The 18156-nt window shown below is 41.8% G+C and overlaps 1 protein-coding gene across 2 annotated transcripts in view; it reads left to right on the top strand.

Moving 5' to 3' along the window:
* Positions 1-18156, top strand: part of RNF144B (ring finger protein 144B) — an 84288-nt gene that overhangs the window by 49879 nt on the left and 16253 nt on the right. For both annotated transcript variants that reach the window (XM_075585609.1, XM_075585608.1), the window contains 2 exons: positions 5609-5669; positions 8722-8926. In XM_075585609.1, the coding sequence (XP_075441724.1) occupies positions 5609-5669; positions 8722-8926 (266 nt within the window). The remainder of the gene's footprint in view (positions 1-5608; positions 5670-8721; positions 8927-18156) is intronic.

The raw sequence follows: 18156 nt of genomic DNA, 5'->3' as shown, positions 1-18156 counted from the left end.
TTGGGACAAGGTTCTTCGGTTCAAACGCAGTGTTTGTTTTTTGTTTTTTGCCTAACATAACGTTTCTCATTGAAGCCAAAAAGTTCAACCTTTGACTTGTCTGAACAATGTTCAAGAAGTGTTGTGGATCATCTATGGGCTCTTTGGCGAACTTCAGACTGGCAGTAATGTTCTTTTTAGAGTGTAGTGGTTTCCTCCTGACTTTTTCTGATGGTTGAGTCATGAACACTCAAGTAAAGGTGATCAAATAAGGCACAAAAACAGCAAAGAGTGATCACTATTCTTAAAGTGATAATATATTGTAAAATACAAAAAAGAGAAATAAAATATATTTTATTATAATTTGTGCAAATACAAATAAATAAAAGGTTGAAACTCCCTGCTCAAACCCTCTGGTGGGGCCTGTCTCCACTGGTCCCAAACGTAGGAATATTTTTTCACAATCCAGGGGGAGCATATAAAAAAGAAGAGACAACAACATCCAACTTTAAGTGTAGATGTATTATGATGGTGGGTAAATATCAGGTCTGTATCTTGGCTTTATGTTCTGCCTACTCAAAAGATAGAGGAGATTTTCAGGTACATAAGCTGTGGCAATCTGTAGTCTGGAACTCAGGACAAATTGTAACTCCCAGTGATGTCATATGGGTGTACCTCAATAAGTCATGAACACTCATATTAGCCAAGGCAAGAGTGGCCTGCAGATCCTTGGATGTTACTCTGAGGTTGTTTGTGACTTCCTGGATGATTTGCTTGTTTATTCTTGGAGAGATTTTGATATGCCGATCGCTCCTGGGTAGAATGACTGTGGTCTTGAACTCTCCATTTGTAGACGGGGGATTGGTGGAGCCCCAAATTGTTAGAAATGGTTGTGTAACCCTTTCTAAACTGATGAGCATCAATAACTGCTTTTCTGACATCATCTGTGGTTTCTTTTGATTGTGGCATGACATGTTTCCACACACCTGTATGCTGAAGACCAAACTTACAAAGTTACTGATCTTTACCTCGGGTGGGGCCTCCCAAACTCACAACTGAAGATCTATTTAATTATTTAAACACCTGATTCTAATTATTTCCTTTTATCTAGCTGATAAAACCAGGGTTTCACTTACTTTTGCACATACCCTGACTCTTAAAGCTGCAGTTCAGTCAATATCCTGCATGTGTGTTTTTTTTTAATAAATCAGTTCTGTAGTAAGAAAAAAACTTTTAGCATTATCTGTTTTAAAAAACAACAACTTTTAAAGACCAATTTTCTTGTATTCTATTTTAACAGCCATTTGCTAAGGCACTGCCCCTTCATGTCCTGTCACAAGCCCTGGCACACCTCTAGCATGTCAGTGCAGGATTGCTCATGAATATTCATGAGCTTCCACTGACAGACAAGCAGAATATAAACAGATCCCTTCACTAATTATGTCATCAAATTTCGACCTATCAATACATGGAGAACGAATTGACCTGCAGCTATACAGTTCTTTAGGTAATTAGAGATTGCACACATAAAACTATTGAAGTAAAAAAATAAATAAATAAAAAAAAGACTGAACTGCAGCTCAGTATGTATAATTCATCCATCACTTTTTTTCAAAAGACATGGAATTGGTTAATACTGTTATAAACCCTTTTGGATATTTAAGAAAAGTCTGGTTTCGATCCAAGTAGGTTCTCATGGAAAAACTATGGAATTTCTGTAATAATCATTGGAGTTCACAAACATTTTCTCGCCACTGTACTGTATGTTGTCTTATGGCTTAGCACCACTTAGTAAATATGCGCTTGCAGTTATTTTTTCAACCTAATTTTCTGTGTTTTTTTTTTTTTTTTTAGTTTTGTAAGTCTGTCTTCTGGGCCTAAATGTAAAATCTAATAAGTATTTCAAAAGATGAAAGGGAATACAAATGCCAGACACATTCCTGCATGCTTTAATTTTGCAGATGCAACATTTGCTTGCAGTGTTGGACTGGTGCTTTATAGAAATCACATGCCAATAATTGAATTCCTTTGGAAATGGAAAGCATACTGTAACTAATACTCTCACCAGTGATTATAGGGGCCTAATTTAAAACAAAACTATGGACTTGTAAGCCTAAATTTTACATGGGTTTTTTGAATCTGAAGTCAATGATCATTACTTTGCGATCAGTTTTTCTCATCGGTTTTTTTTCTATAATTTTTTCTGATAACCAACATAGTTTTAAGAAAATCTGTCATGTATTTTTTTGTTTAAACAAACCTAGTGTGGGGGAGCAAATTATTTGTACATCTGTCATAGGCCTGATTATAAATCAATTTTGCTGGTGTTCCCCCGGCCGCCGCTCTACTATTATAATTAGCTATGGTATATTAGCTATTTTATTGTTATTAACTATAGCTATAATGTACAAGTTTGCCCGTTCTACTCTGATTTACCCCATTTGTTTGCCTGCAGCCCTATGTGTGCTTGCTTAGGCTAAGGCCCCGCTCCCAGAGTCAGCGCACCCGCACTGCATACAGGCGGTGCGCTGAGATACACAGACCGCGATATGCGGTCTGTAGGGAGCGGGAGCTGGAGCGGGAGCTGGAGCGGGAGGTGGGCGGGAGTGGGAGGTTTGACAGGGAGGGGGGGCGTGGCTTGAGCGGAGGGACCCACTACTCTCCCCCCCACCCCTCCCTCCACGGACTCGGGCTGGAGCTGGAGCTGCTGAAGGTAAAGTTTAAACACGCAGGCACTCATACACACACACACACACACACACACACACACACACACACACACACACACACACACACACACACACACACACACACACACACACTCACGCACTCATACATACACACACACACACACACACAGACAGAGGCAGGCACTCACGCACTCAGGCACACACATACACACACAGACAGGCACTCACCTGCTTTCACTCACACTCCTCCCCGCTCCCCGAAGCCTCTCCTCCTCCCGAAGCTTCCCCTCCCCATTGGCTCACAGCCACACCACGTGACGCGTCAACGCTAGGAAACACCATTCTCTTGTGTCTCCTAGCGGCTGACGCGCCACAGCGTGTAGTCAGCTGTGCCGCCAGGGGGGACCGGGACCGGCTCGCGAGGATTCCCCTGCTGGTGGGGAACTCGCGACATAGCCGCCCGCGCCAACGAGCGCAGCGGGACCGAGGCCTTAGGCTGCGATTATAGTGCTTAGGGTGCGATTATAGTGCAAGCGCGCGCCGCCAACGCAAATTTGTGTTCCTCAATGAGGCCCCCCATAGTGCGCATGAGCGTGAAGAGCGACCGCGCGTGCAAATTGAGAATACAATTCAAGTTGTTTTCTTCGTGTGAAGGCCGCGTCACGTGAGAGATTCAGCCAATGAGGGTGAACTGCTCATGCGACATCATGGCCACGCCTCCCGATGCCTGCAGTGCGTGTTTCACGTGCGTGCCACGTCATGTGCGCACGCCGGCACTATAATTTCGGCTTTAGAAAGATTGTCGGGATTCACATACCGGCAGTGTGGGGGTATCACACTACAATCTGCCATTGACTTGAATGATTGATAATGCTGGATCAGGTTGTGATACCCTGCATCGGCGCTTGGTGAATCCCCCCTAAGTGTTAGGCTGCGTCCCCGCAAGCGCTGAGCGGGCGGCGCTTGCCGAGTTAACTTACATATACAGTATATAAATATGTAAAAAGAAAAAAGCGCAAAACCCATAGTGCAGTATGTTGGGTTTAATGCAATAAAAAACGGTTAAAAACACATACAGGCGTAAGTAGGTATAAGGCACATCAATATATGTGGTGATCCAAGGTGAAACTTCCGCTGGAGCTGCCGCAGTGTCCCCTCTTTTCCTGCCGGGAGGTCTCTTTAGTCTAACATCAAACACAAAAATAGGAGCGCATGGAAAGAAACGAAAAGACCGAATGAAGTACATAAATCTTTACAGTATATGACAAAAATAAAATGTCAAAATGAAGGCCAAAAGACATTACATTTGGAGTAAGATCACATAGATCAATAGGCCACACTGAGGTCTCTTTAGTCTATCCTGCCTTCCCACAGTGATCGGTGAGGTCTTCGCTTCTGCGTCACGTGTGTTGTGACGTCACCGCGTCAGCGTGCTTGCGTCGTCTGTTGGGGGTTGGATTTCAGCTGTCATACACTCCCCACTGGATAGTGCGGACAAGCTCCGTATGCTCCGACAGTTACAATGACAGCAACCTTAGCAGATACAGCCCTACGCGTTTCGAGGAAGGGACCTCTTCGTCAGGGGCTCTGTAACTGCAAGGGTGCTGTGTTATATTTATATAGTGCCAATGAATTTCTTTACCACCAATAAGAACTACATTGGCTGACTGCCAATCATAGCTGTTGTTTCCAACATATCCAAATGGTGCTTGGTGTTACTGAATAGTATCTAATTGACTATATTTAGTATGTAATTAGGTTTAAAAAAATAGCTTAAAAATATCTTTATTGTAAATGGATAAAAAAGACTAATTGATGAATAATGATAGATTCTATAAGTAATGAAGCTCATATGGTATATCCAGACACTTTTCTATAAAACATAATAAAGACCCAAAGACAACGGAGGGGATTGGATTCCATTAAAATTAGAGACACTTTGAGACTTATAGATTTTAAAGATTTTTATGCATATGTGTTTATCTTATTAATGTGTTCTATTTTTTAACAGTGTATATATTGTTTATTCTGTTATCCGAAAGGGCTGGAGCGGTAGCTGAATTAGAGCCAAACAAATATTTTATATATTCTAAGAGAGTTTCAAATCACCTATACCCAGAATATATCTTTTAATCTCATCAGCATCCTATATTTCTATATATATAAATATTTAAGTTCCCGCTCACGAAGCGCGCGGGCACACACGCTCACCCGCGCACGGCGCTTACAAAAAAAAAAATCTGACTTCCCCGTGTGCTCAGCTGGCCCGCAATGCCGCCTCCCCCTTGTCCCCCACCCGCGCTTGCGGAAATCAGAGGACACCCGGCGCTCATGCTTGGAGCGTTCTCCAAGCATGAGCGCGCTCAGCGCCAGCGGGGACGTAGCCTTAGGCTGAGTCTATGGTCAGCGCTTATCTGCTGACCCGCACTAAGGCGCGCTGACGCTTGAGAGCGGCTTTAGCAAGGGCTCGCGCACCCTTCCACAGGCGTGCGGAAGCGTAGCCGACAATAATTTTTTAGTTTAAGCGCTCACGGGAGAGCAGGGCCTGTCACGTGATCGGTTCGCCCAACCCTGACGTCACTGGCCCACCCCCGACACGCCTCCGCACGGCTGAATTCTCAATGGACTCAGCCTTAGAAGCATTGGTTGAAGTGGCTTGAAAAAAGTAACTGTACTATGCATGATTTGTGCTAAAAAAAAAAAAAAAAAAAAAAGAGTGTGATAGCCTATAGTATGTAAAATTACTGAATTCTTTGTCTGCATGACTTTAATTAAAGAAGATCTGTCTTTTGCTTATGTCGTTTTGGGTTTACATATTCTATAGGATTCAAAAACTCTACTGCCCTGTGTTCGGATGCACACTGGATATACTGTAGGCTGCAAAGTGAGTTGTTGATTGAAAAACAAAACAAAAAACCCCCCTCCCATTTTTATTCCAGATTGCTGGTTTCGTACCTGTTGATCAGCTATATTTGTATCAGCGGCTGAAACTTGAACGAGGTATGTGTTTCACAAAAGTGCTTTTTACACTTTTAACCACACAGCGAGCTCAACAAATTTGTATAGGATAAGACCTAGGGGGTTCCGTTACACCAGTAGAAGTGCTATTAAAATGGATAAATAACAATAATAAAACCTATCTGCTTTTGTTGAATCTGGTAAAAACATTAGATCAATCTTTTTTGAGATATAGAGGTGAAAAGGCGCAAAGATCAGATTTCTTTTTGCTCTCTGATAACAAATACAAAGCAAAAAAAAAAAGGAAAATGCGAACAGATGCCCCAAACTTTCCAGGATTTCGGAATATACTAGATGTTGTGAATTTTTGGAGTTTTACGTTTATTTGAGCCAAAAAAAAAAGCTCTCTGCACATTTTCAGTATATTTGCCCTCATATATAACTGCATATGTTATCTAATTATAAAAAATGTTATCTATATAAAAATAATTTTACACAAGCAAAAACCCAGGCTGGGTTCAGTAGTCTGCTGCAAAGCCCTGTCTGTCTCAGGGCTAAGAAGCCATGGGCGGTTCTCCATGCTGTATGATCTTGTGCAGCCTCAGACCTGCTCTCCAAACGCTGTGGCCGCTTTCATTCCCCTTCCTACCCGAGATTGATCTGGGACAGGGGCACGATGTATAGTATACAGAGAGTAGGAAGCTTCATCGGGTCCTTCTCTCTGAGGCTGACAAAGAAGGGAAGGAGGAGGGAGGGCATACACGGTCAGAGTGAGAAGGCAGGTGGGGTATGGAGGGATTAGGAAGAGAAGGCAGAAATGGGGGCAGGAAGAGAGAATAGGGCCACACGTGATGGGGATGTGAACAGCAGAGGCAGGATGATAGAGCGCAAGGGTGCAGAAAGGGTTCATACAGAGAAGGTTACAGTTCCCAGATCTCATCCTCCTGACCTTTTACAGCCCCTCTCTTCCTCTTTCCCCAACTGGTCCCTGACTGCCTAGGAATATAGTTTGTATGTGTGAGCCATTCGTTTGGCTCAAGGTCTCCTGCAAATAAATGTTTTATTTGCAAGACCATTTCGAATGTGCATTCTTGTGCTGCCCATTGTTGTTTCCCATTCAAAGGATGGGAATAAAGCTGATCCCCTCATTAAAGCCGCAAAACTTGAAAAAATCCTGTTTTTTTAATTTTTTTTTTAAATAAATCAGTTCTGTAGTACTAGATAATACAGTACTGTCTAAAAAAAATCCAAACTCCTAATGACATTTTAAATGATTTTTTAAAATGTACTGATCATCCTTTGGCTGCTATTTAGAAAGTCATATCCACGTCCTCTTTTGAAACAGACTCTGACACACACCTTTTTTGAGCTCTGCACTTTGTCAACAAAGTATCACAAACAGATCTATTGCTGTGTTCCAAACCCCAGACTGTCTATTACTCTGAAAGCTGTAATAATAATGTGTTACATTTAGTAATATAATGTTACATATTAGCTGAAGCATTTCACAGACTGCAGCACAAAGTTAGAAGGCGGCCATTTCGTTAGGCACACAATCAGGATTTTACAGATTTTGTAACAGGAGCACCAAACGATTGCCATCTTAGGTAAGAATGTAGAACTATACATTGTCACGTGCTTTACATATAAAAATAAGAGAGAAAAAGGGAGAATGCTGCTTTAAAGTACGCTCTTTTTTAAAGTGCCTATTGTAAATGGAAATTTTTCAGACTTTAAAAAATGATTTCAAAAATGACTTATTCCTGTCTGATTTGTGTTTTTAAGTAACAATTGAACAATACTGCCATCCCCAATGAGACACATTTTGAAAGTGATATCAATGGGACGGCCTTAAAAGCAGATTGGCAACCTACTGTACTGTTTTGTTTTTTGATGCATTTACTTTCATTTTAAAAGGCTCGTAGACTGCAGTAGTGTGTTCACATGCAATCCCTGCCGACTACATGCAGACTACAGTCTTGTCAGAAAAAAAATGTCTTTTCAATCTTCTTCATTACTAGTTGAGATTTATACATTTCACTAATTGAGAAGGACTTGGCAGCCATAATAATTTAGGGTCTGGGCTCATTTTCTATGAATAAAATAGTTTTTAAAAAAAATAAAAAAATAAGGGAAAACTGACACCTCGCTGTACAGTCTTGAGAAGTAATCTTGAACAAAAAAAACAGAAAAAAATAACAATATCCAAAGGGAAATGCCCCTTTAAACTATTGAACAGGTTACATTAATTGGTTCAATGTGGTCCTTTATGGGACTGCATCTATAACATCATCCTGCTACCAGTCCTAGATCAACCCCAACAAGGCAAGTCTCATTCCAACCTTATCACGACTCCTAAACTGATAGTTCTCTTCAATGTTTACAAAGAGGTATTCTGAGGCAATAAAACATTACCCACCGTAACCTTATTCGGTGCCTGAGTTAACAATAAACCCAATGCCCAGGACATACTTGAAAACGAGAGGTAACTCTCAATGTATTATTTCCTGGTAAAACATTTTTATAAATAAATAAAATAATACCAGAAAGGGTCATAGACTTACAATTTGGCATTTACTGACTGTGTGTTTGAGAGAGATCCATAACGTTGTCTTGACGTTATTTGTATTATGTTTTTGTACCATCAGTCTAGCAATGTCTATTGATGCTATCCTTTTAATCTCCATTGAATACTCAGGGACTTGGTCTTCAGCTGAAGGAGGTTTAGATTTACATGAACGTCAGCAAAAGAGGAAAAAAAAAACTGCCTAACTTGTTTTTATTAAAGCCCTAGAAGTAAATAATTACTTATGTATGTTAATTCCAGGGTCACGTAAGACTAACTACTAACTTTATTTAATAGAGCATGGCGTTTATATTATACGGATCACAATAGGGCAGTTTGTTTTTTTACGTCAGGTGTGGATGTACCTAGAAATAACGTGTAGATAAACTGCATTCTCAATATCCATTGTAGGTAGTTTTATTTGAAGTACTATAGTAAAATCTCAGTACTTTGGTTTTCATCTTGTGTTGTTTACTGGGGTTGAAATCAAATTGACAGGGTGCTGTTTTTGGTATTGCTCTTTTTCAGAAGTCCATTTGGACCCATGCAGAACGTGGTGCCCAACTGCAGACTGCCATACTGTGTGCCAAGTGGCAGTAGGCGATTCTGGTTTGCCAGTGCCAGTGGACTGTCATGCTTGCCTTATACAATTTTGTTCTTCTTGCAAAAATGCTTGGCACCCTGAACGCAAGTGCCATGAAAGTCAGCCCATTACTGTACCCGCTGAGAGAGGGTGAGTACTAAAAATCAGTATCCTGTTACCAGTCGACCTAATTCTTTCTTGAACAAACATATCTCCAGATATATTTCCTAATTGTCCTTGCCCACATTTTTCTTGCTTTATGCAGGGTTTGTATGGGTTATGATTTAAAATTGTTTTCTAAATGGTGCATTACAGACAGTGTACTGCATATTATTTTGTTTATTCTCATGCTGCTACCGGTGTTTACTCGACTTGTCTCCAGAGTGTAATGTGAAATATCAAATGGATTATTGCTTCAAAATTCATTAATCCATCTGAGCTGGCAGTGCCACGCACTGTGTTAAGGGCTCTGTTTCAAATTGCATTGAACAGCAAGTTATTTATGGCGTTTTCTTTATCTGCTGTTATCCAATGTTCCCCACCCACCAGACTCCTACACTTCTCCTTAGTCATATGAAATCACTCGCTGATCTCTGAATCCTCCTCTTGCAGTTTTCCATCCGTGGAAGTGCACCATATATATGTATATGTCATAATATTGTCCACTCTTTCGAACCTGGGACTCATTAAAAGGGAAGTCACAATTCTTTCCCAGTTATGGGCACCCTACTGGGATTTTTCGTTAAGTGCAACATACGCTAAACATTTAGCTTCTGAGACTTACATTAAAGCTCTGGGTTGAAAGACCTTGATTAAACAGTTTACTCGGGGAGAATGTCTTCCATACGTCTGCAACAAAGGCAAGTAATATCCAGCATGTAATAAAACAAACTTTTATTATTATAAAAAAACAATTACTAGAATGGACTACTTGTGAATGGTCCTGTGAATTCAAATTACTTTGCAGACTTTAAAATATATCTGACATTTTCACAGTTCAGTGGTTGCCAAGTAGATAACGGTCTAGGACATTTTGGTTGTGGCCATTTTGCCGCGACCAAATGACCACCGGTGCTGCGCCGTGACTCGTCCTACCACCGGGACCTGCCGCCGCTGGCTGATTCACCGCTACAGTATGTGCCTAAGCTTAATAAGCTACCCTAATAAGTTACCCTAAACCCTTACCCTAAGCTCTTACAATAAAACCTCCTAAACTAACCCATACCGCTAAAACCCCTAGAGTTAACCCCTTACCCAAACAGGTAAAACCCCATACACTAACCGCTAAAACGTACCTTGTCTTAGAAGTGGCGGATCGGCTCTGGTGGAGGGTCCTATTTTGGGCGAACGTCGCGGTGAAACGGCCATGACCAAATGTCCCATTCCCCGTAGATCGCTTTAAACGATTGATTTTATCTGCAAACACAGTTTGTTCACTTGCCTGACCCATACAGAAACTGTAGAAATGCTCCAAGCTTTTCTTTATTATTTCCTCTTCATTTCTGTGCAGCTATGGAAGTTATGTTCTTAAAAATTCATTTAAATTCCAAAATACGGGGAAACAGTTTCAGGCGAGGAGAATCCTACTTGTGCAGCCAACACAACACTGACAAAAATGTCTTCAAAGTACAGGCCTCCTCTAAGGCTGAGTCTCCTGTGCCGCTGACCGCGCTCTTGCTTGGAGAGCGGTGATGTCACCAACTCTCCAAGCATGAGCGACGGGTGTCCGCGCTATTTCACAAGCACACGCGGTGGGGGGGATTTACAGGCAAGCTGAGCGCGGTTCAGCGTCAGATTTTTTTGGTTTACGCAAGCGCCAAGCGTGGGTGAGTGTCCGTCCCCCGGAACCCCCCACCGCCGTCCCCCACATCGCGGGACACCAGGGCTCCATCGGGGAGCCCTGGGCACGCGTGCATGGGGCGCAGGCACCCGATGAAGCGTGACCGCGCATCGGTGACGCGCGGCACGCCGAGGGGATTTGGCTAGCATGCCGGGACATCTCCCGGCTTGCGGAACTAGCCAACACAGAATAAAACGTGGCGCCAGTGTATCATTGACTGACGGTTTGTAGTAACTTTTTGCTACCATTTGCTTACATTTTCCAGAAACCTTTTTGTTTATAGTTTATTTACAGTATGTACAGTACATTAGGGATGAACAAATTGGCGGGTTAAAAATCTGAATTTAGGGGATTGGACCTTCCATTGAAATTACTAGTCGAGCAGTTTCAGAATTAGACGTTGGATCTAGGATTGAATCTTGAAATCTTACCAAAATTCAAGCCAACACCCCTAAAAAGCCCAAATATATTGTGACATAGTCCAAAGATGTTAGTCAGCTTTCTGCCCCATTTTAGAGCAGAAAGTGCAGGAATAGTTAAAAATGATCCGTTCCACAGCTTCCCATTAACTCAGGCAGCTGGATGGAAAATCCAGACCACAGATTACAATGGCTCTAGTTCTCCCTCACCTGCTCTTCTAATAACATGCACAGGTATTTAGAGCAGAGAGGTTTTGCATTTCACTCTCTCTCCTTAGAGCCTGGGGGCTGGGGGTGTCGCTGCTCCCCTGTTTCCAGTGTCGGGGTTGACGGCCCCTCCAAGTATCACAGTACCAGAGGATTTGCCTGGACACCACGAACAGATAAGACAAAACAAATGGTTATTGCTGTTGCTAAAAGACTGTGCTGTATCTTGTGACCCTAAATGAAAGAGCATTGTTTTAACCTGGGGAACCAGTTTAGTTGGCCAGCAGCTGTTAGAGAGACTGATTCTGATGTGTAGTTAGATCCCTGAAAGGGATAGGATTTTGCTTATATGATTTTGGTTTTATTTCTTGAAATAACAGTGTGGGAAATATTGTAACACTGAAATATGTGAACTGCTGAATGAAAGTATCTGAGTACCTCTAACCTTCACATGTTAAAGCTGCAGTACCTTACTTGGATGAAAATAAAGCAGGCAGAAGCCTGAGTTAAGCAGCATAATACTTTGCATGATCCTGTTTGTTGTATAATTAACCCTAGAAGACTGTGTCGGGAAGAACCCAGACAGACGTCAGCACTACAAAAGAGGGGCGTTTGTCACAATATATATATTTTATTTTTCTTGTGAGGAATCTTAATTCAAGCACTTTTTTATTTCTTTTTTAGGGGGAACAAAACATCATATAGTGGTTGTGTATTTTTGTGTGGTAATGTAACCTTAATCAAATGTGTTGCCATTCCCGAAGAAGGGGCTGACTACACTGTTTTGCACAATAAGATTGCATTTGTAATGAAATCTGTACATATCATGATACCTTGTCATTTGGCTTCTTTCACATTGTTTCACATGCTGTTTGGTCTCCGGGCACTAGACTCTGCCTTCTTGGTATTGATAATCGTTTGTCATTCTTGGAAGTGTATAGGCGTGTCGAGTACTGTATGTAGACATACTGTTTTAAACTCAGTGCAGGTATGATACAATTGATAACAAAAATAAGTCTTTGTACTTTCTGGAGTGCTATTCTTGTATTAGTACACAGTGTTTAGTACACTAACCCTATAATTAAGGTCTCATGGGTACTTTTAATTCTAAACTTCCTTGTTTGGGAGTTTGTAGTCTCACCAATGGCCAAATTAAAGCAGCACAGCCATCTCTTTAGACACTTCTTGAGTGGCAGAGTAGGCATAATACAGTTCTTGGTCATTGCACTGTTCTAACCTGTACTAACTTGTCTAGAACAGTGGTCCTCAACCTTTCTTTTACATTCTTTTAATTTTTTCCCTCTTGAGGCACTCCTAATCGTAGTGCTCAGTTGCCGAGGCTCCCCTGCAGCACGACAGACTCACAGAAAATACAGGACAGACTGAGTCAAAGGAAACACAGGGCAGACCGTCCCAGGAAACATGACAGTCAGACAGATACACACTCGCCTCTCTCCTGCCCACCTTCCTTCTCTGCATAGCTCTACCACCCAGGCACTTGCTCGTGCTGCCATCTCCTGATTGGCTGCATCGCTAAGCAGCAGCCAATCAGGATGGAGGAAACTTTCCAGACCTCTAGCAACGGCGCTGCTTAGGGAGAATAGGGAAATCCCACGGCACCCTCTTGATCTGATCATGACACCCCAGGATGCCGCAGAACCACGGTTGAGAAAGGCTGGTCTAGAGTGTTGTATGGGTGACGGGGTCACTGAACAGTGTTATCTAATCTGCCCATACTGTACAACCACGTGTGGTCCTAGCATGCACAACTCACCAAATGACCACAGTTTAATAATGACCATGTCCTCATCAAACTTCACGTAGTCACAATTACAATGTCTCTGTAACATTGATCTGCTGCTAAGCTTGGATCTACCACTGTTAACACCTCCAAACATATTGCACATCCAAGAGAACCAAACACCGCATTTTGAATCACATTTATTGTGGTCAAGTTCCATTTGGATCCTGGTGAAGTATATACATGCATCATAGGTTGTACACATCAAGTAAATACTTGTGAGATTGTGAAAAAGTACACACTTTAGACAGCTCTTCTAAAACATTTTTGTTTTTTTGTTCATTGAAAGTTATCTCGGGGGAGGGGGTCAACTGGTATAGTTTTTGATCATTTCTAAACAAAAGTTTAGTTTGTTGGTGAAAGCATCCATTTGTATGTAAGGGTGTGTTAGATACCAGGTGGGTGTGCGGAGGGAGTACGGCAGGTTCCGCGACGGCACGGTAGTACAGGGTGCCGCCATGTTGTTGCGCAATATTGCAAAGGACACTGACGGGGTGAAGAGGTCGCGCATGCGCAATGGGAGCGTGCGAACTACAGGCCAATAAGGGAAAGGCTCTGATAATGGACGACAACTTCCGCGAGCTCTGGGACAATCACCTGATGCTAGGAGCCAATGAGAGGGCGGAGATTAAGAAAGCAGGAACAGGAAGCGTGGGGGAGAGACCACGCTAGGCAGAGGAGCTCGGGACCGAGCGAGAGGAGGTAGTGTGAGTCCAGGGGGTCTGTGACCCGCCTGCTTAGGCCAGCTATTACTCCCCAGGCCCATAGGAAGTTTTCCCTGAGTCACAGTAGGCTGCTGTACTGCAGGGACGCCCGATAGAGGAAGGAATTGTCACCTTAGTTAGGGACAGCGCACGGAGTTGTGGACAGTCACAGTCATCTGGGATCAGACGGCTGGGCACCGCGACATCCGGAGGTTCTGAGCGGAGTCAACTGACCCTTTGCGAAGAGGCACCGGTCACCGCCGTGACCGGAAGGTACAATTGTAAAGCAAGTGCACCAACACCGGTCATCAGGCGCTGATCCCGCCTTAGGAATAACTCTAGTAGTGACACTAGCAAGTGGCTAGCGGACTGAGTATATTAGCTAACCTCTTACAAGGACAACACTCTATAGAGCGTGGCGGAGCCACTGTGATACGGGACAATTTCGCTAGGAATGTGGCTGAGCCACGGTAGTATAAGGACTCTAACATTATAGTATAAGTATATAAATATGTGTGATGTTATATAGAGAGTAAGATATGGTTGCCTATGCACAGTAAACTTGGTTGCACGCATTGTTGGTATGTTTCTTGCCCAGGGCGATCTTACGTAACGGGGATCCTGGGCAAGTGGAGGCACTGCGCTAGAACCCTTACCCCAGGCTCCCAGCTAGCGGAGGCTCAGATCTCCTGGAGCCACAGGTGTTGTGCCGTTACCAGTAGTCCCTTAGAAAGGTGTCAGAAAAGGGGCTACATGTAATTTAAACGTATCATGCTCTTATCCACTCTAAAATGGGTCTGTCTTATTTTGACATTTATTACCACAGATTAAGATATACGATTACGTTTTTATTATTTTAGAAACTTTAAATAAATGAATTTACCAATAATAAAAGTTTGAGTTGCCAAAGAGAGCAGAAATAATAAAGTACGATTTTGCATGTTTTGCTGCTTTAATGTTATATTTTACGATTAGAAAAATACAGTATGTTTGACATTCCTTTTTTGGGGCTTTTGTGTGCAGTTTCATTAATATTCAGTATTTTTTTCAATAATCATTATTGCATTTACATTTTAATTTTTTTTGTACATAGTTGGTTAGTTACATAGTAGATGAGGTTGAAAAAAAGACATGCTTCCATCAAGTTCAACCCATGCTAAATTTAGAACACAGATACTTTACCCTATATCCGTACTTACAGTATATTGATCCAGAGGAAGGCAAGCAAAAAACCCCAGTGAAATATCATCCAATGATATCTCATAAAGGAAAAAAATACATTCTTCCTGACTCCAAGAATTGGCACTCAGATTACTCCCTGGATCAACAGCCTTCCCATGTTTACTTATTAGGTATATGCCTGTATACCTTTCCTTTCTAAAAAGATGTCCAACCTTTTTTTGAACAAATCTATTGTATCTGCCATCACAGTCTCCATGGGTAATAAATTCCACATTTTAACTGCCCTTACTGTTAAGAACCCTTTCCTTTGTTGCTGGTGAAATTTCCATTCCTCTACCTTTAAGGGATAACCATGTCTCCTTTGTACTGCCCTTGGGATGAATAGTTCTTTTGAAAACTCCTTTTACTGTCCCCGAATATATTTTTATATACAAGAGTTATATATATATATCTTAGATGGCTCTTTTCTAATGTAAATAAATCTAATTTAGCTAACCTCTCCTCATAAGTTAGATTGTCCATCCCCTTTATTAACTTGGTGGCTCTTCTCTGCACTCTCTCTAGTTCCATAATGTCTTTTCTAAGGAGTGGTGCCCCAAATTATACTCCATATTCAAGGTGTGGTCTTACTAATGCTTTATAAAAGGGCATAATTATGTTTACTTCCCTTCCATCCATTGCCCGTTTGATGCAAGATAAGATCTTGTTTGCCTATGCAGCTACTGCATAACTTTGGGCACTATTGCTAAGCCTGCTGTCTACAAGCAATCGTAAAACCTTCTCCATCAAGGATTCCCCTTATTTATCCCCATTTAATTTGTAAGTTGCCTGTTTATTCTTGTTTCCCAAATGCATATAACATACAACATGTCGCTCACCAATTATACGTAGAATATATTCTTGGAGAAAACCCCCATGGTGCATAGGGAAGTAGGTATACATATATACAAGGTCCGGATATTACAAAGTAACACCCGGGAAAGAATCCATGATAAACCACTCGGGGGCACAGATGGGTAGGACAATGTATAATCCAAGAAGATATCCCATTCATATGCAGAGAATGAAAAATAATAACATTTTAATCAAATAACTGTAAATACAGGGCACAAAATATATATAGTTAAAACACTGGTGGTAGGTATGGCTATATTCATATTGTCAGGGGAATATATTTGTATCAATAATAGGTATATCCTATGTCTATTATGACCATCTGTAAGGACATCAACCTCTTCAGTGTATAGCATTTAGTTGTTTGGCTTAGGCTGCGTCCAGGGTTGCTGCAGCCGTGCGGAGGCGCGCTGAGGCTGAGGGAAAGCGGGTGCTTTCCCTGGCCTTGGTTAGCGCGCCATCCGGGGGCGTGTTGGGGGGGCAGGCCAGTGATGTCACGGAGCTGGTTCGCCCTTATTGGGCGAACCGCTCACGTGACCGGCCCTTCGCTCCTGTGAGCGCTTGAATCTAAATATTTCATAAGACCTACGCTTCCGCACGCTTGCGGAAGCGTGCGCGAGCCCCTGCTAAAGCCGCTCTCATTGCGGTTGCAGGGGCTCACTGGTAAGCGAGCGCGCGCCTCTGCACGGGTCAGCGCCTAAGCGCTGACCATGCCCGAGGCCTAAGGAGGAGCCAGACAAGGTGTATATAGCCATACCTTACCACCAGTGTTTTAACTATATATATTTTATGCCCTGTATTTACAGTTATTTGATTAAAATTTTATTAATTTTCATTCGCTGCATATGAATGGGGATATCTGCTTGCATTATTCATTATCCTACCCATCTGTGCCCACAAAGGGTGCTTTATCAGGGATTCTTTCTCGGGTGTTACTTTGTAATATACGGACCTTGTATATATGTATTCCGAAATGCATAACCTTACATTTATCTGTATTAAACCTCATCTGTCATTTACCTGCCCAAGTTTCCAGTCTATCCAAGTCCTTATGGAGAGAAATTACATCCTGCTCTGATTCTACTACCTTACACAATTTAGTGTCATCAGCAAAGATGGAGACTTTGCTCTCTATGCAAATCTAAGGCTGTCTCACACTTTAATCTGGTCTGTAACTGTTTCATACGCTCATAATATATATTTTCTTTAACTGTGCACGCAATGTCTTGTATATAATGTATACCTTGTTCATTTATGTAACTGTATTTGTAACCATTAACAACAAAAAACAAGGCAGCGCTAATGATAAAAAAGACCAGCAGCCTATGATATAACTCTGACACCCTATGTCAGATAAACAGATGAAGAAAAATGTTATATCTATGGCGCTAAGCCTGAATCAAAATATATACAACCAGATAGAAGTGGATGTCCTCTGGGGCTCTCCTCACGAAGACGGTCAAATCATGATTTGACCGTCTTCGTGAGGAGAGCCCCAGAGGACATCCACTTCTATCTGGTTGTATATATTTTGATTCAGGCTTAGCGCCATAGATATAACATTTTTCTTCATGTATTTGTAACCATGTATTATTTTGTTTTACTCTGTGCCCAGGACATACTTGAAAACGAGAGGTAACTCTCAATGTATTACTTCCTGGTAAAATATTTTATAAATAAATAAATAAAATAAAAACCTCAAGGTCATTAATAAACAAGTTAAAAAGCAAGGGTCCCAGTACTGATCCCTGAGGTACTCCACTCACAACTTTAGCCCAACCTGAAAAAGCTCCATTTATGACAACCCTCTGTTATCTGTTCTTCAACCAGTTTTCAATCCAGTTGCAAATATTTTTACTGAGTCCAATTTGCTTAATTTTGTACACTAACCTCTTGTGTGGAACCGTATCAAAAGCCTTTGCAAAATCTATGTAAACCACATCAACTACATTACCCTAGTCTACATTCCTACTACCTCATCAAAGAAACTAATAAGGTTAGTTTGGCGGGACCTATCATTCATAAATCCATGCTGACTATTACTAATCATTTTGTTTTCCATTAGGTATTCCTGAAAATTATCCAATATTAAACTTTCAAGTAGCTTCCCCACTATTGAAGTCAGACTTACAGGTCTGTAATTCCCCGGTTGGGATCTAGCTCCCTTTTTAAATATAGGCACCAGATCTGCTTTACGCCAATCTTGTGGTACTGAGCCTGTGGAAATGAAGTCCTTGTATATTACATGTAAGGTTTGGCTATTACTGAACTTAACTCTTTGAGAACTCTTGGATGTATGCCATCTGGGCCAGGTGCCTTGTTTACTTTAATTT

Source organism: Ascaphus truei, chromosome 2, assembly GCF_040206685.1.
Source record: "Ascaphus truei isolate aAscTru1 chromosome 2, aAscTru1.hap1, whole genome shotgun sequence".
NCBI lineage: Eukaryota > Metazoa > Chordata > Amphibia > Anura > Ascaphidae > Ascaphus > Ascaphus truei.
This window is presented reverse-complemented; position numbering and strand designations above follow the sequence as displayed.